Source organism: Gallinula chloropus (assembly GCF_964237585.1).
Source record: "Gallinula chloropus genome assembly, chromosome: 23".
NCBI classification, from domain to species: Eukaryota; Metazoa; Chordata; class Aves; order Gruiformes; family Rallidae; genus Gallinula; species Gallinula chloropus.
In genome coordinates this window covers 2511102-2538431 of record NC_140108.1, presented here as the reverse complement: position 1 = coordinate 2538431, position 27330 = coordinate 2511102, and the positions used below count along the sequence as shown (strand labels likewise).

Here is a 27330-nt window from a genome sequence, read left to right as displayed (position 1 = left end):
GTCTGGCTCCCAGCACCCACCTGACAGCCAAGTGTTTCTGCTTGTCACTGTTTGTACTGACAGGCTGTGAATTCACTCCTGGCTGTCACATCCAAGCGGGAACAGCTCAGGAGGATCCACAAACCCAGCTGCAGCCTCCTTTCTGCCAAGCTCCAGGGGGGGATGCCCCATACCCTGGGGTGGCCATGGCCAGGGGGTGTCTGCATCAGGCTCCTGGCCATGGGAAGCCTCTTCCCAGGAGAAACAGGGGGAATCACCAAATCCCTACAAGGGGCTTGGCTCCTGCCTCCCAGCTGCCAGGAGCTGGGCACCTCCCCTCCACTTCCCTTTGGGATCTCTGGGTGTCTGCTCAGGGCCATAGCAGGAATGCAAACCCTGTGTCCCCTCCAGGTCCCTTCTGGGCCCCTTCACTGCAGATAAAGCCACAGCAGAGCCAGCAGCTGCTGGGGGTGGGTATTTTTAGCAAGTCCCAAATGCTTCCTTGGGAAAATCCCACCTTCAACTCCTCACAGGAGAGAGAGCTTCCTCTCCCATGCCCAGGTAATCTACTGCACACTAACACCACCTCTCCAGGAAGCAGGCTGAGCCAAGAGGATGCTCCTCTGGTGAAAGCCAGAAGGCTCCTGCCTGGGTCATCCCACCTCCATCCACCCACCACACACAGCCCATCAAGCAGAAGCTGGCCAGCTGCCCTCCACTGGGAAAGAGCATCCTTGAAGCAGGCAGGAGATGGGCTGTGGGACCACAAAGAGAGTCAACCTCCCCCCCACCAGGGTTGAAACCTTGAGTTGGAGTTGCATCATGCCTCAGCAGAGGTTCCATCACCTCAAGGGCTGCACAGAGCAGCCAGGGGACCAGGGACCACATGGACATGGGGAACATCTGCACCAGGATGTATCTCCTGGTCTGCAGACCAGCCTGGAGAAGGTGGCAGCAGCACAGGAACCAGCCCTGCTGCTCACAGGGCTGGCAGAGAGCACACCAGGTCCAGGTCCTTCCTGGGATGGGGTCCAGTTTCCCCTTGGAATAGGGTGGCAGAGCAAACTCTGCTGGAGAGCTGAAGAGGACAGGGGCACGAGTGATCCCAGGATGAGCAGTCACATGGGTAGAGACAACCAAAACCTGTGTCCAGGGATGTGGGGAGAGGTTTTTACACCCACCAAAAAAAAAAGAAACACAGCCAGAGATGGCAAAGGGGCAATTTCCAAAGGCTGGAAGGAATTATCAGCAACAAACTGATTAGGGGGAAATGTAAAGAAACCCAATGAAGAGGAATCACAGGTCGCCTAGGGAAGCTCTGCCAAAATCTCCTAAATCTGTGAGCATAAAAGAAGGCATCTTCAGCTCAAAATTCTCCTGGCTTTGAATAAAAGACCCCCAAAAAAGTCAGTAAAAATAAACATGTCGTAGAAATTCAACCTGGGGGAAGCTGGCAGCTGGGAATCAGCAGTTGAGAGATGCAGACAGTTGCAAAAGGATGAACCAAGGACCAAACCCACTGCCAGGCAGCCTGAGGAGGGGGGAAAGAGGGGTTCTTCAAGGCACCAAAAGCAAACAGAGAGCTGTGGAAAGGTGAATCTGCAGGGATGCTCCAGGGTGAAGCCAGGCAGCAAAGGCAGACACCCCACCCCACCCAGAAACAAGGAGGGCAGAGCAGACACGGTGGCACCAGGCTGGAGATGAGCAGTGACCCAGCAGTGACCAGGGGATGCTGAGAGCCGTGGCTGTGCCTGAGACCTCTCACTGGCAGCAATCTGCTGCCCATCCAGGAGCAGGGGCAGGGCCACCAACTGCAGAGCTGCTTCCTGCCAGCAGCAGCATCCCCCCCACCACGGTGCTCTGGTGTCACCAGCAGAGACCCCACAGACACGTGGGTCTGAGCAGCCTCAGCACCAGCAGCTCTGGTCTCCCCTGCCAACAGCTTTTGCCACGCACCAAGCAGGGACAGGGCAGTCTAAGGGTGGGGAGTAATTCCACAGCATCCCACCAGGCTGGTGGGTACCAACCTCGAACACCCCCAGGGATGGGGCATCCACCCCCTCTCTGGGCAACCTGTTCCAGCCCCTCACCACTCTCTCTGCAAAGAACTTCCCCCTAATATCTAATTTAAACCTTCCCTCCCCCAGCTTCACTCCATCCCCCTTGTCCTGCCAGTCTCTGCCCTTTAACAAGGTGATTCCCCTCCTGTTCATATGCCATGCAAGGAGGAGGTATTGCTTACTGCTCTTCTCTACTGGCTGGGGGAGAAACTGAGGCAGGGAGCCTCAGGGAGAGGATGAGACAGTCAGTGAGGATGGAGAACCTGCCTCCTCCAATGCAGAACCCTGGCTTGGCCATGATCAGCACCCCAGACCAGTACAGAATGTGACATCAAAGTGACACCATGGTGGCTGGCACTGCCCCTGCAAACCCAGAGCCATGCCCCAGGCAGCAAACGCCTGCAGAGCCTGGAGGGGAGAAGCGCTGTGTCACCTGGAGCATCTCCCCTGTGAGGAAAGGCTGAGTGAGCTGGGGCTGTTCAGCCTGGAGAGAAGAAGACTGAGGGGGGACCTGATTAATGTTTATCAATATCTGAAGGATGGGATGCAGGGGGAAATGGGCAGCCCCTTTTCAGTGTCTGTGGGGACAGGACAAGGGGCAATGGCTGCAAGTTAGAGCACAGGAAGTTCCACAGCAACCTGGGGAAGAACTTTTCCCCAGTGAGGGTGAGGGAGCCCTGGGACAGGCTGCCCAGGGGGTGTGGAGTCTCCATCTCAGGAGAGATTCCAGCCCCGTCTGGACGCCGCCCTGTGCAATATGAGCTGGGGAGCTGCTTTGGCAGGGGGTTGGACCCCAGGTGCTCTCCAGGTCCCTTCCAACCCCTGTGACTCTGATTCTATGATACCCCTCCCCAGCACTTCACACCTCAGGGTGAGCACCATGGGAGAAGGATGCACCAGCTGCCTCCCTGCTCCCTCCTCAGGTGAGAAACCACCCTGCCAAGCAGAGAGCAGCCCCTTGTCCTCCGAGCACCAAAGGATGAGCAAACCCCTCCAGCTCTGCAGGGCTCAGGGTCTGCTGCCTGAGCCTTGTAACAGCAGCACGCTTCCCAAATTCACAGCCCAGGGTGCCTGAGGCATTACCTGACAGCCTCTGCAGCCCTGACATGGGAAATCAGGCGAAAAAGGCTTGTGCAGGGAATGCACCATCCCCCAAATTCCCTACTCAGCATGAAGCAGCCTTTATAAATCAATGCCTGGAAGAAGAAAACAAGTGAGGGAGCAGCAAGTTCATCCTCCCCTTTTTTTTTTTTGGCTGCACTCCAGATGATCCTTGAAACCCACAAGTGAGATGGGAAAAGGGAGCTCTGGAGAGCTCAAGTCCCATCTCCTGCTCGGGGAGGGACTCATGCTTGAGCACCCAAAGATGCACCCAGACCCCCAGGAGCGCTTGAAGAAGAGGGTTCTGCTCTTCCCCCACCTCTCAAAGCCACAGTCAGCCCTCTGGCATCACAACACCCCTCTCCTCATGCTACTCTGCACCCCAGTAGCCCAGGCAGCAGAAAACATCGCCTTGGAGTGAAAAATACCTCCTCAATTTGTGGGATTGATGCCCAATTTACCCTGCCCAGAGAGCAGAGGCACCCATGGGGTGCACGGGGTTGCCAGCCCCATCATCTGCTGACACTACCAGAGGTTTGGGGATGGACAAAAACCCATGGGTTGGGCCTCTGATTGTTCCTCTCAGGGAGAATAACTCCTGACACAGTTCTGACTCATGGGATGTGGATGTAAAGAACTCAGTGAAGCCTCCAAGCACGGGCAAAGCAAGTTCCAGTATTCCCAGTTTGACTCCAGTGCAGCGCCCAGCTCTGCACACCTGCCTGCCCCACAGCAGGATGTCCCCTGGGCCAGGGATGATCCCACAGGACAGTCCACAAGGAGCCAAGGGGGACTTGCAGGAAGAATCCCAGAGGGGTGGGAGAGGTGGGAAGCAGGAGGGAGCATCCCTGCAGGGACCAGCCAGCTCAAGAGGTGACCACTGCTGACACCCAGAGGGTTTGCACTGCAGAGGCTCAGTGAGGGCGAACCAGGACTTCCAGACCTTCCTGTTTTCCTTCAGATGCCACAGATTTTCCCCATGGAAAACGCCCCCAGAAGTGAAATGTGGCACTGCAGAGGCAGAGGAGGGAGCACCCAGACAGCTCTGGCACCCCCAAACTGGGCATCCCCTCTGAGGGGAGACAGGGACAGGGCTGTGATGCCCCCCAGGAGCAGAGCCCTGACCAGCACTCATTGCAGGGATGCCACAAGGCTTGTGAAAGCTCATTCCACACTCAGGGGCAGCACTGGCTTTGCCTCCCTTAACAACCAGGGGGTTTCTGTTCCCTACAGAGCAGAGAAACAGCAGACACCGAGCACCCCCCGACCCCTTTTTGCCGTTGGGGAGGGTCAGCAGAGAAACCTGTGTGCTGACACCCTCCAGCCTGGGAGCAGAGGGGACCCCCCAGCCCAGCCCTGCAGCTGGTGGCTGGTTGTGGTGGCCGTGGCAGCAGGTGTCCAGCCTCAAGGACGGGTGAACAAAGGCCAGTTCACAGCTCCATCGATCGGGAGGTCAGGCGGGTGAGGCACAAACATCTGGTCTGACACTGCCCAGCACAGCCCAAAGGGCTTCCCCACAGGCTGGGAGGAGCCTTTCAGAAGGAAGAATCAGAGCTGCTGCTCAGGTCCCCAGCCCTGGTTTGTGCCTGGGCACTGTGGGCAGCTCAGGGTACGTGTGGATGCTACACAGAGCTGGGTGCTGCACAGCAGGGCAACACCAGCCAGCAGCCTGGGGGAAGCTCTGCACTTACCCCAGAGACAGAAAGGTTGGTGAGGAGCTTATCAGCAGGGAAAGGAGAATCACAGAATCCCACAATCCCAGGATCATTAGTGTGTGGGAGAAGGAAGCTCTGCTGTCCACAAAACGCTCACCCCCACCTGACTTGGGGGCTTTTTGAAGTTGGGTTCTGACTGCAAATTATTACCCCCAGGAAAGAGAAACTGAAGTGGTTGGTTCAGCATGACTCCTGCCAGGCATTCTGGATGGCTGGGGGGGACATTCCTACTCCCTGCACAGCAGATATGCTACAAATCATGCCAAAGATCAGTCAACTCATGGATTAGGTACTGGCCCACATCCCCCTCAGTGCTTCATTCCCCAGACCCCCAGGATAGGATCTCTGGGGCAGTGGGGATCCAAATGGGATCCTCACCATCAGGGCAATGCTGTCCAAGCACCACCAATACTTGGGGCAGAGTTAGTAGAGAACACAAAACACAGACAGGGTTGAACCCTGAACCTGGCCATTCCCAGAAAGGTGGGACTTCCTAAAAAAAAAGCAGCTGGAAGGACTAAAGGGAAAACACACCTTCCACCCATGCCCAGCCTAGAAGAAAGCATTTCATCCCACAAAACAAGGAGAGCAAATGACTCTGGGATGGGCACCTTGGCTGAGACTTGTTGAAACACAAACTGTGACATAGGAGGCTCAAGTTGGAGGTTAAGAGATTATTTGGGACGTTGCTCCCTTGGGGGGGCTGTACAGACCTGAGGCAGGCCAGCTGAGAGGTGGGGGTCTCCAGGAATTGATGGGGGGAAATCCTCAGTCATCCTGATCACTGCTGGGGCAGGGGGACCTCAGGGACAGGGACACCTGAGCTGGAGATCTACTCTGATCAAAGTTGGAGGTGCCTTGTTTCACTGATGGAAATGAAAAGTCTTATTCTCCTAGAAGGGGAGCAGACACAGCAGGACCCCAACTCACTTCCCCAGCACAATGCCTCTTGTACAACAATGCAAGCCACTGCATCAACCAGACCACTGTCTGACACCCCAGTGCCTCCTTCTTTTGGCAGTGAAGCTACAGCACGCTGCTCTGAATTGTGCCCATGGGAGGGCTGGCTGGAAACAGGCTGGGAAAGACCCTCATGCATCATCCAGACCTGTCTCCACATGAACCATCCAAGGAACTGGGAGCCACCTGATCCCACTGACAACACAACCCCTTCAGCCTGCTCCAAGAGGTCCATCTGTTCAGTATCAGGAGTTACTGGGGAGGGTGGGGAGAGGGAGGGGGCAGAAATGGCATTGCTGCCTCTTTATTGTCCTTTGGAGCAAGCCCCATCCCAGCTGCACAAGATGGTAAGGCACAGTGAGGCAGGGTCTAATACCAGTCTCTGCCCTCTAGCACCCACCCCACGCTTGTAGAGCCTCATCCACTCTTCAGCAGGTGCAAAAAGGCCTCTCCCTGCTTCACTGGCAGCAACACTTCAAGTCAGCTGGACTCCCACCCACAGAGATACCAGCACATGTCAAGCAGGAGCCACCTTCCCAGTTGAAAGCTGGCTTTGACTGGGCAGCAGGTCCTTCTCCACCAGCAAAGCAGGGCACACCACCTACTCAAAAAGGCTCCTGGCATGCACATCCAGCTGCCAGTGGTCTTCAGTCCTACAGCATCCCATTCAACTCACCTGTCACTGTGTCCAACCTGAGGCTGAGGCAGTCTTGGCCTCCCCTCTCCATTCCTGCAAGAAGTCTGGCCAGGACTCCTGAGGAGGAGGATGGTGAGAGCCAGGGACAGGTGACTGCATATGCTCAAACTGAGCTGCCACAGTAGCCTCTGCTGTCACCTCCCCAAACCATGTCTCCTCCAGCTCCTGGCTTGGCTACAAAGGAGGAGGAGGTCCAACCATGCTACCACTGGCAGGTCAACCCCTAATCCTGGGGCTAGGACCAGCCTACAGCATCAACTCACAGTTCAGCTGAGCCACAACTGCACCAACACGGTTCCTGGGGTATGAAACAGTTCAACAGGCAACACGTGATGGACACAGAGCCAACACCCAGCTCTCACCACCAGACTTCTGTCAATACCTGTCAGCATCACGCTGCATCACCCACTCCCTGTGAGTGGTGAGGACAGGCTCGTTACATAATTCTAATGCACAAAGGGCATTAACAACCCCAAGGCTTCCAATCCTGGACACACACAGAGGGCTGGATCACCAGGCTGGAAGCATGTTACTGTCCCAGCACTGGTGATTGTGGCCTGTACTGGCCAAAGGGAGGATGGTCCAAACCTGAACTGCTTTACTCCTGGCTTTAAACCCCAGATTTACCCCAAACTTCAGGATATTCACAGGCAGAGCCAAGCAGGAGGAAGGAAAAAGAAGTATAAATGAACATCAGGGGTGGTTTGGACTAGATGATCTCTGGAGGTCCGTTCCAACTCAAGGTGCTCTGTGAGCCTACAACTCAAGGACAAGCTTAAGCCACTAGTTCTCATTGAAAGGCTGTGATTTGACAAGCCAGGAGGACAACAGCTTCAAACCAAGCCAGTCACTGGGTAGCAAAGTGCTGGCAGTGACTGCACACACAAAGGCAACACAGCACAAACAGGAGGAGAGTGAGCAGGGAACTCCTGTTCCACTGCCAAAGGGGGGCAGGTGAGGCCAGAAGCACCCAGGAAGGCAGGAGGAGACATCAGAAAGCTCTTTATCCCTTCCAACGGGAGCCTGAGGAAAAGGGGGTGCAGATCCATGAGCCAGTGGAGAGCACCAGGCAGGGGACAACTTCTGACCCAGACATATCCGAGCTTGTAATGCTTCAGAGACTGGGATCAGAGGAGGAGAACTGAGCCAACCAGCCGCATTCCACAGTGACAGCTTTCAACAGACCCCAGGAATCAGCCCGCCAGGGGATGCCTGGGAGGAGCAGAAACCTGGCCTGGCCTTGAACCACTAACACGGAGCATCTCAGTGCCGCCACGGGATCACGTGTCATAGGCGAGCCGGGATCACACAGCATCGGAACAGCCGGGATCACACGGGATCAGCACGGCCGGGATCACACGGGATCAGAACAGCCAGGATCACACGACATTGGAACAGACAGGATCACATGGGATCAGCACAGCTAGGATCACACGGGATCAGCACAGCTGGGATCACACGGGATCAGCACAGCCGGGATCACACGGGATCAGCACGGCCGGGATCACACGGCATCAGAACAGCCAGGATCACACCGCATGGGCACAGCAGGGATCACACCGCATGGGCATGGCCGGGATCACACCGCATGGGCACAGCCGGGATCACACCGCATGGGCACGGCCGGGATCACAGCGCATGGGCACAGCCGGGATCACACCGCATGGACAGAGCTGGGATCACACCACATGGACAGGTCCAGGATCACACCACATGGACAGGTCCAGGATCACACCACATGGACACAGCTGGGATCACATCACATGGGCACAGCCAGGATCACACCGCATGGGCACAGCCGGGATCACACCGCATGGACACGGCTGGGATCACACTGCTTGGGCACGGCTGGGATCACACCGCTTGGGCACGGCTGGGATCACACCGCATGGGCACGGCTGGGATCACACCGCATGGACACGGCTGGGATCACACTGCTTGGGCACGGCTGGGATCACACTGCTTGGGCACGGCTGGGATCACACCGCTTGGGCACGGCTGGGATCACACCGCATGGGCACGGCTGGGATCACACCGCATGGGCAGGGCTGGGATCACACTGCATGGGCAGGGCTGGGATCACACTGCATGGGCACGGCCGGGATCACACTGCATGGGCACAGCCGGGATCACACCGCATGGGCACGGCCGGGCATCCGAGGCCTCGCTCAGCCTGAACCCACTGCTGGGGAAATCGTGCAAACGCTGATGTAATTCCAATCATAAAGAATTAAAGAACAGGAGTATAATTAGCACCAGCCAACATACTTCTACAGGAAACAGGGCTTGTCAAACAAATCTGATTTCATTCTTCACTGAGATTACAAGTCTGATTGGGGAGAGGGACTGTGCAGGAGGCAGGAGGCTTCCTGACTACCGAAACCAGGAGGCGTGACGGCAGCACGGGGAGCACGGTCAGCAACAGCCCAGCACTGCCTGGGCGTAAACTCCTATCACCAAAAACATGCTCAAGGGATTAAGGGCTGATTAGCTGGCAGGTTACAAGGAACAGTCCCCAGGCACCAGCCCTCAGGTCCCCGGGAACCAGCCCCAGATTCATTTTTGCCTTGCAGTCAGCATGAAGGAGAAGGATGGAGGACACCAGCGCTGGGGTGTCTGATGCTCTTCAGGTTTGCAGAGCATCCTAAGGGACAGGATATGGGATTCACCTCCCTTGGCATTCACCATAGGAAAATACAATGCTTCCACTCTGCTGCAACTGTTAACTTTCTGGAGAGGGCAATGGCAGAGAAAAAGGCCTGTGAGGACACAGCAGGTGATCCACAACAGCCATGCAAGGCAGCTGGACTGAGCTGCCCTCTGAGGCAAGGGGGCTGGGGGACAGCTCATGCTAGGAACCTCACTTCTGTGCTCATGATTAAATTGACCAAATAATCGTTAACAGGAAGCTGGGGGGGGGGGGGGAAGGGGAGAAAGAGGGGGGACACAATCCTTAAAATAATTCAAACTCTGCTGGAAAAAGCCCTGGAAAACCTGGTCTCCTCCAACAAACACCCCTGAAGCTGGTGTGGCTCAGCAGATGTCAGCACCTGCCAGGAGAAGCTCCAGATGATCCCAGTGACTGGGTGGCACTGGGTGGGGGCAGCCCCCTGCACCCAGCTCTGGCACTGCAGCTGCGATGCTGCTCCAACCCAACAGACCTCTGCTGTGTCAGAAACAAGTAGGCAGCTTCAGTCCTCTTCCAAGGAGGCAGGTGTCACTGGCAGGACCCCTGTCACAGCTGGGGACCTCCCTGGGAGCCAAGAGGATTAGGGCTAAAGCTGGGAGTGCAAACAAATGCTGACTTTGCCCCTCCTTCTCCCCCACTGCTGGGAAAGCAGGAGCATAACCAAGGAGGGGGGGGGCGGGGGGCTAAGGTTTCCAGGAGGGATAAGCTTTTTGGTTTGGGTAGGAGCATCTGTGAGGTCACACAGGTGAGGTGCCCCACCATACAGCTGCCTCGAGGATGCAGCAGCCAGGACATGGAACATCCTCAGCATCACCTGCACCCATCCATTCCCTGCCCAAAGGCTGAACAGCAAAGCTCAAAGCACCCCAAGAAAGTCCTGAAGACATTAAACCAGGGTCTCTTCCAACAGCAGGCATCACACAGGAAGATGAAGGTGAAGATGAAGGTGGAAGCAGGAGCACACCCATGACTAGAAGGAGACCGCCTGGTGCCCAGCCCAAGCTTTAGGATGTTTAATAGTGTCTGGGAACTTTTCAAGCTGCAGCAGAGACAAGACAGGTCTGAGGTGTGCTGGGAGATGGGAGAGGAAGAGCCCAGGTCCTTGCCTGCCCCAAGGTTGAGAAAGCTCTCCAGTGCACCACCACACAGCAAATCCCCACGTAAAGAATCTGCAGCGATGGGGAGGGCGCAGCTGCTGCTGTCAGTGCCTCCTGGGCTTGTCAGAGCTGCCTCTCACCCCCTGCCAGCCCCTCTGACACCCAACACCGCCTCTGCCAAGCCAGCTCAGTTGGGCTCCCCGGCTAATGCAGGCACAAAGCCATCCTTGGGGGCTCCTTTAGAGCCGTCCCTCCCCCCAGAAAAAGAGGCTTAGTCAAAGCAAACTCCAGACCCATTAAGAGCAAAAGACCTCACAGCCAACAGAGGAATGCCTGGGCTTGATGGACTGTTTATAGAGTCTTTTATAGGAAGGATGGGTAACCTAATCCCAACTACAACATTTTTTATGCTGCTCTATGAGGGTTCAGCTGTGATTAAACCGTTGGCACAGTCCCACAGCACATAAAACCATGGAGACCAGCAAGTCTCATCCCTGCTGGAGCCCTGCAAGGCAAGCAGCACGGCTATCCCAAGCACCGACGGGCAGCCAGTCCCGCCGTGGGCAGGCCTCCCTCTCACACCTCCAACAGGCCTCGCTGTCTGCAGACCAAAATAAAAGCAAGCCAGCAGCTGCTGCTGTGATGATCTCCAGTGAGTAGTTACTCCTGCTGCAACCCAGAGCAGGGCAAAGGATAACTAGCTGTCTGGAACCTGGTTGGGTCCCCAAAGTTGGGTGCGGGAGATGACGCTGCTCTGGCAAAAATGTGCTCTCAGCAATGGGCTTCAATGTCCTCCTCTCCTAGAAACAGTCCCAGACCAACACAGGGCCCTCTGCCACCCTCCTGATGTTAAAATCCCACTGCAACATGTGAGCCAGCCTCATGGAACAGGCTGCTCAGAGAGGGGTGTCCCATCCCTGGGGGTGTTCAAGGCCAGGTTGGATGGGGCCCTGGGCAACCTTGTGCAGCTCCAGGCCTGGAGGTTGGTGTCCCTGCCTGTGGCAGGGGGTTGGAGCTCTGTGACCCTTGGGGTCCCTTCCAACCCAGACCAGTCTGGGATTCTATGACTGTATGAACTGAGGTGATCCCAGTTCTGTGTCTCTACCAGGCAGAGATCATGGTCCCCATCACGGCAAAGTCCTCCCAGAAGCCACTCTACAGGGAGAGGACACCCGAACCATCCACCTGTCTCAAGCATAACTTGACCCATGAAACCAGGACAAGCCACCCCAGAGTGCTCTAATCTGACTGTCAGAAGGAGAGAAAGATTTGGAGGGGGAGACATCAGTACCTCCAAGCCCAAGAGTCACAACATCCCCTCGCTGGAGGACAGCAAAGCAAAGCCCCCCACCCCAGAGCTCCTGCTTAGCTGGAAAGGGGAGGAGAGTGGGAAGGCTGTGGCAGAAACCCCCCTCTGCCACAATGCATCCAGGGTGGGGGCTGTTCATGGGATACACATCCTAGGAGAGCCAGTGCTCAAGGTCAGAGGGGCCGGGGCTCCCCTGGCACCTCTGCTGGGTGGGATTTCTTCAGGCAGTTTGAATATGGTGTTTGTCTCGTTTCGTTGTTGCAGAATTGGAACACAACCAAAGCTCTCCTCTTTTTTTCCCTCCTGGCTTTGACAACTCATCCCTCAGTCTGTCTGGTCACCCTCGTGATGCTTGCTGGCATGATGCACCTCACGGCCACCAGTCACCCAGCCCAGGAGGGCCCCCGGCGCTCACGTTACCCACAGCCTTGTGAGGTGGCCTCTCAGTAAGGCTCTGGAACACACTGAGCACATAAGCCAACCAAATCCTTCTGCATCAAATAAAAAGCACCACCACCACCACAGAAACCCTGTGCTGAGCAACCCCAGCCACAGCAGCCAGGCATGGGACACGTCCCTCAGCGTACAGCCAGGCTCCTCATCTGGGATGGGGCTTTGCCAGCGTCTTTACAGAATCACAGAACGGTCAGGGTTGTCAGGGATGTCTGGAAGTCATCTAGTCCCACCCCCTGCCAGAGCAGGATCCCCTCGAGCAGGCTGCAGCCAGGATCACAGGGTCTGAATGTCTCCTGAGGAGGAGACTCCCCAACCTCTCTGTGCAGCCTGGCCCAGGGCTCTGCCACCCTCCCAGCAAAGAAGTTCCTCCTCAGGGTCAGGTAGAACTTCCTGCATTTCAGTTTGTGTCCACAGCCCCTTGTCCTGTCCCTGGGCACCTCTGAACACAGACTGACCCTTCTTCCTGACCCAGCCCTCAAGGGTTTATCAGCACTGAGAAGATCCCCCTCAGTCCTCTCTTGGCTAACAGGGGCTGACATGTCCCAACTCCCTCAGCTTCTCTTTGTAAGAGATGTTCTAGTCCCCTCAGCATCTCCATAGCCTTTTTTTGTCCCCTCTCCAGTAGCTCCCTATCCTTCCTGCCCCAGGGGAGCCCATCACTACACACACTGTTCCCAATGAGGCCTCCCAGGGCAGAGCAGAGGGGCAGAACCTCCCTGATACCCCTCTTGATACCCCCCAGGATGCCATTGGCTTTCTTGGCCCCAGGGCACGCTGCTGGCTCACGGTCAACCTGTTGTCCATCAGCACTCCCAGGTCTTTTTCCACAGAGCTGCTTCCCAGCAGGTCACCCCTAACCCATACTGGTGCCAGGGGTCCCCCCAGCCTGGGGGCAGGACCCCACATCAGCGCTGAGCAAGCACAGAGCATGTTCTTGCTGCCCAGGGTAAGAAGACCCCCACAGCCATGTCTCTACCTGAGCCCAGCCTGGCACAGGGTGCTCCCTCCAGCACCCGTACCAGACCTGGCACACCAGGCACCTCAGTGGGAACACAGTGGGTGGGCACGCTGCCCCAGCTCTGTGAGCAGCCCATGGTGGGGGCCAGGCCCTTCCCCACCCCTCTGGGGGCTGCTGGACGGCACACCCAGGGCTGACCTCACACACTCTGGGATGTTTCCCTTCTCCCTCTGCAGCCCACACACCAAGGACCTCCCAAAAGCACAGTAAAATACCAGGTCAGCTTTCCCAGGGCTCAGCACCCACAAGTGGGAGCTCAGGTCATATTTTAGGCCACCCAAATTACAAGACAAACCTTCTCCTGGAGGGTGCCCTGCTTCCCCTCCCACCAGCACGAGGACACGTGGGCAGCTCCAGCCACCATCCACAGGGACACACGTGCTCCACCACTCCCTCCTGCTGACCCTCAACACACACCCCTCCCAAACCTACCACAGCCCTGGGCAGTGTCCCCCAGGCACCACTCACTCCTCAGCCCAAAACTCAAGCCCCCCCCATGCAGCACTGCCCTTCCTTACAGGGAGAACTATGGATGCAGGGAGCAGCAGAGCAGGACCTGGCCACAGGAGATCACCCTTCCCATCCCCCAGCCCCACAGATCAGCCAGGATGGGCTTCTGCAATGCCAGGGGATGACAGTGAGTGCTAGGGACAAGCTGGCTCACTCAGCCTTTGGCACGTGCTCATGAGCCACGTGCCACCAGGATGGGGTCAGCCATTTGCTCAAGGCCCTAAAGGACCCACTGGGATGCACTCCCCAGCAAAGCCTTATCACCACTTTTCCACCTCCTGCCACAAACCAGCAGAGCCCAGGAGACCTCCCCAGCCACTGCCCAACCCAAGGAGGTGCATCAGTACAGTGAGCCCAGGAGACCTCCCCAGCCACTGCCCAACCCAAGGAGGTGCATCAGTACAGTGAGCCCAGGAGACCTCCCCAGTCACTGCCCAACCCAAGGAGGTGCATCAGTACAATGAGCCCAGGAGACCTCCCCAGTCACTGCCCAACCCAAGGAGGTGCATCAGTACAGTGAGCCCAGGAGACCTCCCCAGTCACTGCCCAACCCAAGGAGGTGCATCAGTACAATGAGCCCAGGAGACCTCCCCAGTCACTGCCCAACCCAAGGAGGTGCATCAGTACAGTGAGCCCAGGACACCTCCCCAGCCACTGCCCAACCCAAGGAGGTGCATCAGCAGCCTCAGCACAGTGTCAGTGGTACAAACTTTAGCCAAACCTGGGAGCAGAGACCAGACCACAAATGGGAGCAGCTGCCAGCAAATTCAGCATTTCCAGAGGACCCATGTTTCTCAAAAGCTGTGGGTCTCCAGCCAGAACAGGTGTCAGTCACAGCAAAATCTGGTGGCAGCTACATAATCTGAAGGCACAAGGCTTTGACACAAGACCCAAAGGGGGAAAAAAAAGCATCGTTAGCACCTTCTCTGCTCTCCATCTCACCTCCAGCCCTGGGAAAACAGAGGTGAAAAGCCTAAAGGAGGAGAAAACCCAGCACATGGGGTGCTGGCTCTGTGCAGCAGCAGCACAGCCACCCAGAGCAGGGATGTCCCCATCACCAGGTGATGCTCAAAACGGATCGGTCCTCCCCCCACATCATCAGCCATCACTGGGCTGCATGGCTGGACCCACAGCAGCACCCCTCTGCCCCAGGATGGCTCCACAGAGCTGGTCCCCTCCCACCCACAGACCCGTGAGCTGCCTGCAGTGTGGAGATTCATCCAGAGCATGACACAGAGCAGGGCCCACGCTGCCCAGCCAACACCTCCCCCCAGCCAGGCACCAACCCCTCCTAAGGCTGCCAACATCCTCATTAGCACCTCTCCTGTGCCTGCCCTGCTCCCAACTGCTCTGCATCTGTCCAAGGACGCTCGGTGCAGCTCCCCAAAGGCAGAGCAGATGAATGGGGGCAAGTCCTAGGGCTGTTCAGTGCCTTCACCCCCCTCTCAGAGCAGCTGGCACAGCCCCTCCAGCCCACACCAGAGCCCCACTGCTCCACGATGTGTCTGCTGTCAAGGGATTTCACAGGGCATCCTTTCCGAGCATCCAAAGAGGGGCTAGAGTGTGCTGAGGATGGGAGAGGCTCAGGAGGGTCCTTGTTACTACCTCTCTATCTGCAATGTGGAGCTTTGGGGGCTGGGGGGGCGGGGGGGAGGGTGACTCCAGGCTCTGGCTGGGTGATGCATTTGCCCAACCCAGTTGGAAAGTGTCCCTGGTGGGGCTGCTCCACCTGCTCCCTTCCCTGCTACACCACCACACGCTGCCATGCCAGGCAGGGGCAGCCCAGAGGGGCAGAGATCTCTGCCCCATCACCCAGCACACGCCAGCACTGGGCAATGGCTGCCCTGCCACCAGCCACTCCCCAGGCACCAGCTGCCCCTGTGCTTCCCAGGGAAAGAAAAATTAAAAAAAATCCCCACTCATGACCACCTTTGATCTCCCAGAGCTGTGCCTACACCAGAGCAGCAAGGAATCCCAGAATCCCAGGGGTTGGAAGGGACCTGGAGAGCTCCTGGGGTCCAACCCCCTGCCAAAGCAGCTCCCCAGCTCATATTGCACAGGGCGGCGTCCAGACGGGGCTGGAATCTCTCCAGAGATGGAGACTCCACACCCCCTGGGCAGCCTGTCCCAGGGCTCTGCCAAGGAAGCCACCTGCCCGCTCCCACTTCCCACCCGGCGCTCTGCCGGTGCCGGGCAGCGGGCGCAGGATGGGGAGGAGCACACACAACCACCACTCACCCACCAGCAAGGGTGCCCAGCCAGCCAGGGGGATGCAGCAGGAGGGAGCTGTGGGGAAGGGCTTTCCCCAAACTGGCAGGCTGTGCTTAACCCCCTACCCCCCCACCCCGCAGGCTATGCCCCCCCAGCCAGCTCCCACACCTTGTTTCAGTCCCCCCGCGCTGCCCCTGGTTCGTGCCCTTCCCCTGCTGGCCTGTCCCCTGACACCAGACAGGCTTCAAGTCAAACAAGGCAAAGATTTATGAAGTGAGGCTCAGTGTGAAGGTTCCCAGTTGCTGCTGTGGAGCCTGGGGACAGGATCACAAGCAAAGCAAATCCCAAAACGCACCCATAACCTCTGTCTGGTCAGAGGTGACCCCTCACGTGCTCCAGCCCATCACACCCCCAGCCCCCACCCCTCAGCATCCCACACAGCTCTCTGCTGGTCCAGGGTTTCTTCACCTCCTGCTCTGCTTGCACCCACCCCGTTCAGCAGGCACAGCAGCCTGAGGAGCCGACCACATACCTTGCCCCAAACCAGCCACACGTGGGTTTGTCATTCCAGAGCACTCCTACCTCCTTCTCAAGACCACAAGCAGGTTCTACAGACACATCCTCAGAACAGGTGGTAGAGAGAGGGTAAAGGCATCATCCCCATATGTGTCCTGAGACCAATCCTTCTTCCCTGGTCAGACAAATGAGCCCCATCACCCCTAGCCATGAGCTCAGACACTGACCCTATAAAGAAGCTGAGCTTGCAGGAGAGAGATGCAACAGGGAGTTGAAGCTGAGCTCCAGGAAGTGGCACCTTGTCCATGCCTGGGGCGATGAGCCAGCAGCAGGGAAGGACATTCCCAGGGCCCTCTGGGAGCAGCAGCCACGGTGCAGAGAACAGAGCTCGGCAGATGCAGGTCCTGGTACTACAACACGAGTCTCTCCAGGGAAAAAGCCATCACACAACCTGAGCAGCCTGGTCCTGCCCAGTCTGTCTTCAGACACATCATGCCCAACCCTCCAGCCCCATCAATCAACTCAGGTCACAGAACTTGGGGGCAGCGGCCAAGGGGTGTCATGAGCAGCTCGGAGAGCAGATGGGAGCAACTGGCTCCCAAAAGCAGAATCTCCTCCCGAGGCCGAAGGGCATCCAAAGAGTCCCTGTCCCCTGCTCCAAGACAAAGTGCTCCCACCAATCCTCCCCCACCCTGAGACTCTGGGACAGGAAGAACCTGTCATGTCACAGGGTATGATGACTCTCACCCGCAGCCTCCCACCGCTCCTGCGTGACGGGGCTGCGGAGGATGCAGTGAGGTGCCTTCTCTTTCCTGCATCCCTCTGCTGAAGTCGTCAGGCTCACAGAGGGTCTGGAAACAGGGTCCAGCCCCCATTTGACCCTCCTCACCTTCCCCTGCCTCCCTGCAGCAGCCATGCCACACCAGCAGCCCAGGGAGAGTCTCTGCAAGCCACGGCAAGGACCTGAGGACATGCAACCAGGCTCCAGCATCACACCCCACACTCTGGGGACGTGTTTTGGGACTGTGAGCGACACCTCCATGGAGCAGGGCTTGTTTCAGCCTGCTTGCCCAGCAGACAACCCCAGTTCAGCCTGGCCCAGAGCTGAGCAGAGGCAGGGAGCTGCTCCCCATGTGGCAGCCACGGCCCAGGACATCGTTTGTCCTTCCACCCACCGTAAACCGGGTGTCCCCATGGCCCCCACAGCCTGGGTGGGAGCAGCGGGGACCCCAGCCAGCCCAGCCACCTGCCCCCCTCTCCCATGGCGGGGCCGGCAGCCAGCCTGGGGCTGCCCAGGAGCCCATTGTTCCCTTTGTCTGGCCTTTGAGGACGAGCCGCACGGCTCCCGGCGTCCCCTCCACCGCGGGGACGTTCACACGCTCGGCCGCCCTTGCCGCCCCCCGACCCGCTCAGCCGCTGGGTGAGGGGCCGAGCACACCCCCTAAAGCCCACCGACCCCAGGGCTGAGGGCAGCTCCTCTCTCCCTCCCTGCCACCTTCAGCCAGGGCCTTTCACCCTCCACAAGGCCGTGTGGGACCCCGCTGAGGCAGGGGTGGGCTTCCCCCTGCCCCAACGCTCCCCTGCCTCCACCTCCTATCGCTCCCACTGCAAACCCACAGCTGGAGAGCCCCAGAGCAAGTGAAAAAACACCAACCAACAAGCCCCCCCTTCACACACCCCCTTCTCCACCCCTCCAGTGCTCTGCGCACCTCCGTGTCCCCTCCAGGCTGCTGCTTCGCCAAAGCCCCCCCCCACCATCCCTGCACCTCTCCTGTCCCAGCATCTTCACCCTTCTTTCCCAGCCTTTCCCAGTCCCGAGCTGATGCTTTCAAAGAGCCATCCACAATGACTTTAAGATCTCTTTCTTAAAATGCTAATAAGTAATTTAAAGACCGCCACTGTGCAGGCATGGGTTTAGGGTAATTTTTTCCATGTGAATCCCTTTTCATTCATCACTGACTACATTTAATCTGCCACTTTATAGCCTGGTTATCCAGTGTCATGAGATCCTTTTACAATATTTTCAAGACAACTGTTGTTTTTAGCGTCCTGAATAATTCTGTATAATCTGCAAACTTTCTCGCCTCCCAGTTCCCAGCCCTCTCTGGTGCTCCCATCAACGGGCTGCAGAGCACAAGCCCCACGCTGACCCCCATCCAGTGGGAAAACTGACTCTTTCTTTCGCCCTCTTTAAGCAGATTTTAATCCATAAGAGAGTCTTTCCTCTAAAACGACTGCTCTGGAGTCTCCTGGATCACCCAGGGAGTTCCTTTTAAAGGATGCTCGTCCCGTTTGCTCTGGCCCCAATATTCATTTTGCCAATTTATTTTAAAATAGAAGCTCTTCTGTCATCACTCCAGGGCCCTGGGAAGGAAAGATGCTGGCAGGGGTCCCCTTGGGGGGAACACCACAGTTGTGGGTCCATCCTGGTCAGGTTGAACGTGCTGGGTGGGGGGGGGGGGAACTGGGGGCAAAACTCATTTCTTCTCACAAGTTGTTTTCCAAACCCCTTCCAGCTCACCATATATGAGTTTATCTTCACCACAGTTATGGATTTGTTTCTATTTTCCCCTTTTAGACACCAGGTCCACTTTCTGAAGAACATCTTCCTAACTCCAGTGACCTCCTGGAATTTGCCATTGAACCAAGATTTATTGTCTTTTTAAGACTCACACCGCCCTGTGCATTTCTCCTGAGCTTTGATATCACTTCCCACATCACATGCAAGCGTTTTGCTGGCTTAGCTGCTCTCTTTGGGTCACTCCTTCATTCTGCCTGCCTTACCAAACGACACTACACAGGACTTTTCAGACCTGAAGGTTGGTGTCCCTGCCTGTGGCAGGGGGGTTGGAGCTCTGTGATCCTTGGAGTCCCTTCCAACCAAGACCAGTCTGGGATTCTATGATTTTACAGCTGAGACAGTCCACTTCTATGAGGTGTAACATGGAAAGCTCATCATTTACTAGACCAATCACTAAAGCTTCACCAAATTCTGGAGCTGATCAGCCCCTCCTTGTGCCCCCTAGAGATGAAGCTGCTCCCACAGGGCCAGCCCCACACCTCAAACCCCATCACGTGCAATGCTGAGCTGGGAATCAAGGGCTCCTCCTCTCACCAGCTCCAAAGAGCTGCAATTATTCCCAGTCATTAAAGTGTAATTCCTGAGCAACATCCCTGTGTGACATTTCTGGAGGCACAGACCATGCCTGGGGACATTTCTGGAGGCACAGACCATGCAGGGGCACGCTTGTGTTTCCTGGCTGCTTCCATCTGGTGCCCAGAGGAGCAGCAGAGACCCAGCACTGCTCCCTGCAGCCTCCATCCAGCATGGATGGAGGATGCAGGAAACCCAGAGGGATGGATGGCACAGCACAACCCTCACTTACTCCTTCACCTCCACCCTGCTTTGCTGGGGGACTGGGTGCAAACCCCTGCCATCCTCCTGGCACGTCCCCCAGGCACCCAGCACAGACACAAAGGCAGCCTGGATGTATCCCCCACCCTGGATGTATCCCCCACCCCGTACAACACCTTGCAGCATCTCTTTCCCAAGGGGTCTCTACCTGCCTCCAGCATCCCCAGTGATACACCTGCCCCTGGATACCAGCTAGGGCTGAGCCCCCTTCCAACCCCCCCCTGCCCCGGGTGCTGCCGCCCACACCACACGTCAGCACCTTATCATGGGAGGCCCCTCGTTATCCCTTATCTAATGGCTGAACTTTTGCCTCCAAGGATCTGAGGATGCCCCCACTGCCCCCCTCCTGATGCATCCAAGGGGCTTCCCTCCCAACATCTCTGCGAATTCCAGGTTTCAGCAGCATCACAAACCACGATGGAGCCACTGGGGAAGGGGGAGGGGGGTGATGGAGGGGGGTTTTCTCATTAGAAAAAGGACTTTCCATGGGCTGGGAACCCCACCTGTGCTCCTGGACAGCCCCATGCACAAGCACCCGTTCCAGCAGGGTCAGTCTGTTGGGAGCAGGTATGTAGTGGGGAGGGAACAGTCTGCTCAAAAGCTCTGGGGCTTCAGCAGGGATCTCAGCGCCCAGCACCCAGTTCCTGGGGCAGGTCTTGCAGCCCTGTGCATGCCCACCCCTCTTTGAGGTCTGGGCACACACAGCCAGACCCTTGGCCTGTCTCACAGCACTCCTATGCAGCTCCCATCCTTAGGGGGGAAGCCCCAAACCCTCCAGCAGCATCCTCAAGACACAGCCAGGTCCCCTTCACACCCTCAGATCCCTCTGTAGGGTGTCCTGAGGAGCTGGGGGACATCAGTGACCACACCAGCCCCAAGATCTTCTCACAACTGGCTTTGTACAGCCCTGACCCTTGGGCATCTCCTTCCAGCCCCTGCTCCCTTGGCTGCTCTCACCCAGAGGAGCTGGAAACACATCAGGGATCAGAAGGAACCGCTGCTTCTGCCTGAGAAAAGCACAAGAGCAGCAGCAGCAGCTCTGAGGAAGTTTAAACTGGACACCAGGTTATTTGGTCTCCAGAAGGTGTTTCCCCTGGTAACCCAGGGGACAGGTGGGTGCAAGGAATGCACCTTTTGTCAAAAATTAACCCAGGAAACAGGGACAAGGAGGGAAGGCAGCAGCAGGGGGACAGCCAGCACAGGGCTGACTCGAAACCACGGTCTCTGCTCCAGGGCTCAGTCCCACTTCTCTGTAACTTGTTTCCAGCCTGGACTCAGGACAATGTTTGCAGCTCTGAACCTCAAACCCACGGGATGGATTGGCTCCTCAACAGATTCTGCCTTTTACCCTGGACCTGCTGCATCCCTCCAGAGCATACTGGGCTGGCTGGGATGCTCCTACAGTCCTGGCACACGCCGCCTCCCTGGAGCACCGAGGTCAGAGCAACTACCCTGGTGTGACCTGTAACCCTGGTGAGATGGCTGAAGTCTTCCTCCACTGAGGCCACAAAGCCAGACACAGACAGAGCCCTGTTCCCTCCTGCACCACCCTGGGCCCGGAGGAGGCTGCAGAGGTTCAGAAGCAGATCACAGAATCATAGAATCCCAGACTGGTCTGGGTTGGAAGGGACCCCAAGGGTCACAGAGCTCCAACCCCCTGCCACAGGCAGGGACACCAACCTCCAGGCCTGGAGCTACACAAGGCTGCCCAGGGCCCCATCCAACCTGGCCTTGAACACCCCCAGGGATGGGGCACCCACCCCCTCTCTGGGCAGCCTGTTCCAGCCCCTCACCACTCTCTCTGCAAAGAACTTCCCCCTGCAGATCCCAACTGCATGTACAAGAGACAAAACCCTATTTTCACAGCAAAATATCTTCTAGCACACACAAACTACCACACAGTGTATATTATGAGTGTGTGTGCAATATGAAAACACACAGTGTGTGTTATATAGGTTATAATACATTATAAGCTGTGCAGGGACACAACAGGCAGGGGCGTTGGTGTCCAGCACCCAGCCACAGGGTGTCCAGGGGATGCTGACTCCCTGGTACCACATGGATATTCCCTGGTACCACATCATCTCCCTCCAAGCCATGGGCCAGGCTCAGGCTGGCAACAGCTCAGTGCCAAAGGATGCTCAGCGCTGAGTCCCCCTGCCCACCCATGATGCTGCTCCCCAGCAAAACTCCTGTGGGTGATTTTCCTGCACCCCTGGGAGCATCCCACCAGCCCTGTGCCACCCACTGTGGGGCTGCCTGCACCCTCACTCGGGGGGCTGCCTGCACCCTCACACGGGGGGGCTGCCTACACCCTCACGCTGGGGGGCTGCCTGCACCATCACACTGGGGGGCTGCCTGCACCCTCACACGGGGGGCTGCCTGCACCCTCACACGGGGGGCTGCCTGCACCCTCACACGGGGGGCTGCCTGCACCCTCACACAGGGGGGCTGCCTGCACCCTCACGCAGGGGGCTGCCTGCACCCTCACACGTACTCAGCCCATCTCGTTCCTCCTCCTGCATTTTTGGCACATGCTGGCTCTCCTCCAGCCCTTGGGATGCTGCCAGCGCCAGGAGGTTTATGAAAAGTTAACTCCAACGGGGCAGAGAGCACCTTTGGGATTGTTTTTTTTGGTTTCCCCCCCCTCCCATGTGAGTTAAGCCAGGATGTTGATTTTAAACCCCCCCCCAGTGCCCTTCCCAGCTCACCCCAAAACCCCCTCGGCAGCACCAGCACTGGCAGGCGTGCAGCACACGCCTATGGCAGGGACACAAAGAGGAGCCGTTAGTGATAGCAGCACTGTTACCAACCGGTGTGGGATCCAGACCCTTCCAGGACTCCTTTGTTCCTGACTTTCTGGTGTTGTGGTTTGTTGGGTTGGGTTATTTTTTTCTTTAAAAACACCCAAACCCCCCCCAGACACCCAAAAAAAAACTTTCCTTTTCTAAGGCTGAACTTTCCCAGCCACAGATACATCACCTTGCAACCGCCTTAATAACTGCACGTGGTTCTTCACCTCTGCTTTCTGTACCTTGTCATCCACCTCCCTGTTTTCCATACTGATTTATGCTTTACGTTCTTTTCACATTTCCTTTCAACAGAGCTGGTTTGAACCAAACAGCCTTTCCTCCCCAGCCCCAGCCACACATTCTTCTGGCCAGTGAGTAATCAACTTCCAATTTCCATGCACACTCCTGTTTATATTTCCTTCCCTATCGGCTTTGTTTCTAATTAGGGTTTGTTAAATGCAAGTGAATATACAGCGTACAGAGAAATATAAAGCATGTAGATAAATAAACACACACACACACACACACACATACATGCACTGGCTGAGGCTGTGCCTGCGACCACGGATCCCAAAGCACTTTGTCATGTTCATTAACAAAAGCTCGTGGCTCCCTTGGGAAGGGTGATTGTGTTATTTTACGCCTTGTAATTAGGAAAACTGAGGCACAGAGGAGACAAGTGAAATCACCAGCGGTACAGAGGAGCTCTGTAGCGGAGCTGAAAACGGGACTCAAGAGGCAGGATCCCTGGGCAAATCACCACAACCTGGCTTTCCCCTGAAGAGGCTTTTCCTGACCCCCATTTTAGCCCTGGGGATTTGCCAGAGCTGCCCTGCACAGAGGTGTCCTGTGGCTGGGGGATGTGGTGCGGTCCCACCGCCACCTCCTTGGATGGTGGCTGCTCTTGGGTCAGGCTGCCCACCCCAACGGGGGCCGGAGCATCCAGAGGTGCAGATGAACGTCACGTCCAAGCACCCCAGGGAGCACTGGGCAAAGGCAGCTCCCAAAAGGGATGGAGGAGCAGAGCTGCATCCCGCAAAGCTTTTGCCTCACCATCCCTCCAAGAAGCCTTTGCAAGGAGGGAGGGAGAGGCTGGGACATGGCAGCTCGTTGCCCACTCCACCACTGTGAGCTGTGTCACAGCCCCATGATGCACATGCAAGGCAAGAGGCAACAGAGGGGGTGCAGGGGTACACCACCAAACCCAAACCAACACGTGCAGCCCCAGACAAGGACACTTGCTGGAAGCATGGCACAAAGCTCCCATTGACCATCTCCCCAGCAGCATTCCCATCCAGGGAAGAGGACATCGCACGGCCATCATCCTGGGTGGGTGAAACCCCTCCAGCCCAGATGTTTACTTCCCATCCCTTGGCATCAGCTCAGGCACTCATGTATCCAGTCCCTGCTTCTCCTGCCATGATGGTTGGAAGGTCACCCATGGCTTCAAACAAGCATGCAAGAGCTCTGGGAGCCGGTCACCGACCCCCTGGCACAGCCCAGCAGCTCCTCTGGGTGCGTGGCAAGGGCAGGGTGCAGCAGAGGTGTCACCTCATCCTTGTGTAAGGTGCCAGGGCTCCTGCCCGTGCCAATCCTCAGCAGCAGGGGCTCTGCACAGCCAAGCCCACCCAGGGGCCGAGCACAGACCCCACTATCATGTCAGCAAGGCCGACTGATCCCATGTTGGACACGTATGCTCCCACAAACAGGCTCATCACCCCCCCCCCCCCCACACACACACACACATCCCCCCTGTAATTAAAACCACACTGGGCTCATTTGAATAGCATAGCTGGCTAGCGCTCTCCACTGCAACGTAAATAGTCCTATTTATGCCAAGCTCCCATATTGTAAATATCACGACGTATAGCTGGCCAACCCATGAGTCATCTCCCAAAACTCCAACTTCATCAACGGTGCTTCGTCCGCGTTCCAGGCCAAGCAGCATCCCACCACCCCTCTCCTCCACGCCCAGCCTGCCCACCGGCCCCCAACACGGCCGAGCAGGGTGCCCCCCACCATGGGCAGACACCCCTGGGCCACACCGCAGCGGGATGAGCTGGTTTTTGGGCCTGACACTTTGGCTTTTGCCCTCCCTGTCCGGCCCAGTTCTCTGGTGATTCCTGGGGTGCTGGGCAGGCACGGCTGAGATGGGCTCGGGGAGGGGGGAGACTTGGTGCAGGGAAGGTGCTGGGTGGTGGCAAGGGGGGACACACACCAAGGGACCTTGGTGGAAGCATGGCACAAAGCTCCCATTGACCATCTCCCCAGGAGCATCCCTATCCACGGAAGAGGACATCACACAGGCAGGGAAGGTGCTGGGTGGTGGGTTCTAGGCATGGGGGGGGGGGGGACACACCAAGGTCCCTTGGTGTGTCCCCCCCCGCCATGCCTAGAACCCACCACCCACCACCTTCCACGCACCTCCCCAGCCCGCAGGAACTCCCCACCTGCCCGCCTGGCTCCGCTTTGTCTGAGCACCGGGGGGGACTCGGCGGGGACCCAGCTCCTCCCGGGGCCGCCGGGAAAGCCACGCCGCCAAGGCGGGGGAGCCGGCCATGAGTTCCAGGATGCCGGCGAGGCCTTGCCGAGGTGCGCCCCAACGCCTCAGCCAAGCCACCAGCAGCCAACACGGCGTGGCGAAGCCCGGGCATCCTCCGGAGAGGCTCCGCGGGAGCCAACCCGCACCCGGGGACCTGCTGCGGGGGGGAAGAAGGGGTGCCGGGGAGGGATGCCTGGCTTGGCGAAGGGATGGCGGAGGGAAGGGCAACGCGGGGATCGGGAGGGTCTGGTTGGGGGGGAAAGGATGGGGAGGGTGGAGGGAGGGAAGGAGGGAAAGGGAAGGCGAGACGACACATGAGGGGCCCCCAGCTCTGCACCGGGCTCCGGCGGCAACACCTCCGGCTGGGGCAGCACTTCCCCAAAACTTCGCCTCCCCTCCAGCGCTGCGGAGGGGGTGCGGCAAGGAGCGGGGAAAAGGGGGACAACAAAGTGCCATCCTTCCCCCCGCAGACGGGAGAAGGGAAAAAACCCCGAAGGGGCGCTCGCCCTACCCCAGAAGGGCCCCCGCCCCCCGCCGCACCACCCCCCCCCCCACACACACACAACCCCCCCACCCACCCCTTACCTTCCACGGCGGCGAGCAGGGGCAGGAGGGCGAGCGGCAGGCAGCAGAGCCACAGCGGCCCCATGGTGCGCGCCGGGCCGGGCATCAGAGGCGGTGCGGCCGGCGCTCCATGGAGGCGGCGGCGGCGGGGGGGGCGGGGGGGGGGAAGCGGCGGAGCACAAGAGCCGAGCCCCCTCGCTGGGGCCGCCGCCGGCGCGGGCACGGCCGCGGGCACGGAGCGCACCGCCGGCCCCGCCGCCGCGGCCGGGCCGAGCCACCGCCACCGCCGAGCGGGGGGGAGCGCCCCGCGCCGCCCGGCCCCGCCCCGGGGGCGCCGCGCTGCCGGCGACGGGGGGCGGGCGGCGGAGCGGGGGGGCAGCGGGGGGCCGGCGGAGCGGCGGCGGTGGTGGTGGGGTGGGGGTGGGGGGGGGGAGGGAAGGGAAGGGGAGGGGAGGGGAGGCGGGCGGGCTGCGGGCGGCGGCTCCCCCCCGCCCGCCGATGGTTTCTCCCAGAGCTGTCGATCATCCAGAGAAAGCCGTGATTTCGGCCCAAATCTTCCTCGCCGGGGCTGGCTGCGCGCCGCCAAGGCCGGGAGGGGGTTCCCGGAGGGATGCCCCCGCCTCCGTTCTACCCGGCCCCGGCTGAGCATCTCTCCATCCCGAGGGGGGGGGGGGGGGGGGACACGGGACGTGCCCACCCGGCCTTCGGGCCCCGGCGCTGCCCAGCGGGGCGTGCGGGGGGCGCCGCGGGGGCCAGCGAGGGTGGCGGAGGGAGGGGATCGGGATGGGGGGGCGGGGGGGGGGGGGGCTGCGGCCGCGGCCCGGCAGCAGGAGGAAGGGGACGTGCCCAGCGCCACCGAGAAAAAAAAGAAGGGAAAACGTTTTAAAAATCATTTTTAAGAAGATTTGGCAAATCCCGTGGGCTCTTGGGATGTGGCTGGTGGGCTGCGGGCAGCCCTGACCCCCCTTCCCCCCCCCAGCCTCCCCCGGAGTCAGCCCAGGTCGGGAGGCAGCTGGAGTTCCTGCATTTCCCACGTGGAACAGCTGTGAGTCGCTGACCGGCCCCGCTCAGCCCAGGTTCGGGCAGCTCCACCTCTCCATCCCGCCACCCGAGGTGCCTGGGGGCCAGCCCTGCCCTTGGGCTGGGTGCTGCGGAGGCGCCAACCTGCTCCCCAGCCAAAACCACCTTCGGGAGGTGTGTGACTGTCACCGAGACTCTGCCCCAGAGGGTGCCCTCTGTCCCCAGCCTGACATCTCCCCCTCATCTCTTTCAGCCCAACACCCACTCCATGCCCAGCCCTGCCCCTCTGCTCCCCCCTGCCCGGGATGGGGGGTCAGGGGCACCTCACAGACAGCACGTGTGTGTCCTAGGGGATCATCTCAAAGGAGATCACACCCTGTGCCTGGAGCTGGGTGTGAGCTGGGCAGGGTAAGGCCAAAGAGCTGCAAAGCTGCAGGGTGGATGGGATGGATACTGGCCCCTCCACCCACCAAAGTGCCTGAGACCCTGTAGAACAGGCCTGGCTCCCTGTGCTGCCACTCATCCTGCTGGTGCCCAGCAGCTGGACCATCCCCGGGGGGGGCCTGTCTTGGCCAAGTGCAAGTGACTCCAACCAGGGATATGTTTGGAGGAGGTCACAGCTCCCTGGTGGTGTTGGCCAGATGTGAGAGGCTTCCCCAGCTCATCGTGGCCAACTGCA

General features: G+C 58.5%; 1 protein-coding gene across 3 annotated transcripts in view; it reads right to left on the bottom strand.

Moving 5' to 3' along the window:
- Window positions 1-25737, bottom strand: part of EPHB2 (EPH receptor B2) — a gene marked incomplete at its 5' end in the record, with an annotated part of 109081 nt that extends 83344 nt beyond the window's left edge. For all 3 annotated transcript variants that reach the window (XM_084274679.1, XM_084274680.1, XM_084274681.1), the window contains one exon: window positions 25653-25737. In XM_084274679.1, coding sequence (XP_084130805.1) covers window positions 25653-25737 — 85 coding nt within the window. The remainder of the gene's footprint in view (window positions 1-25652) is intronic.
- Window positions 25738-27330: the final 1593 nt, after the last annotated feature.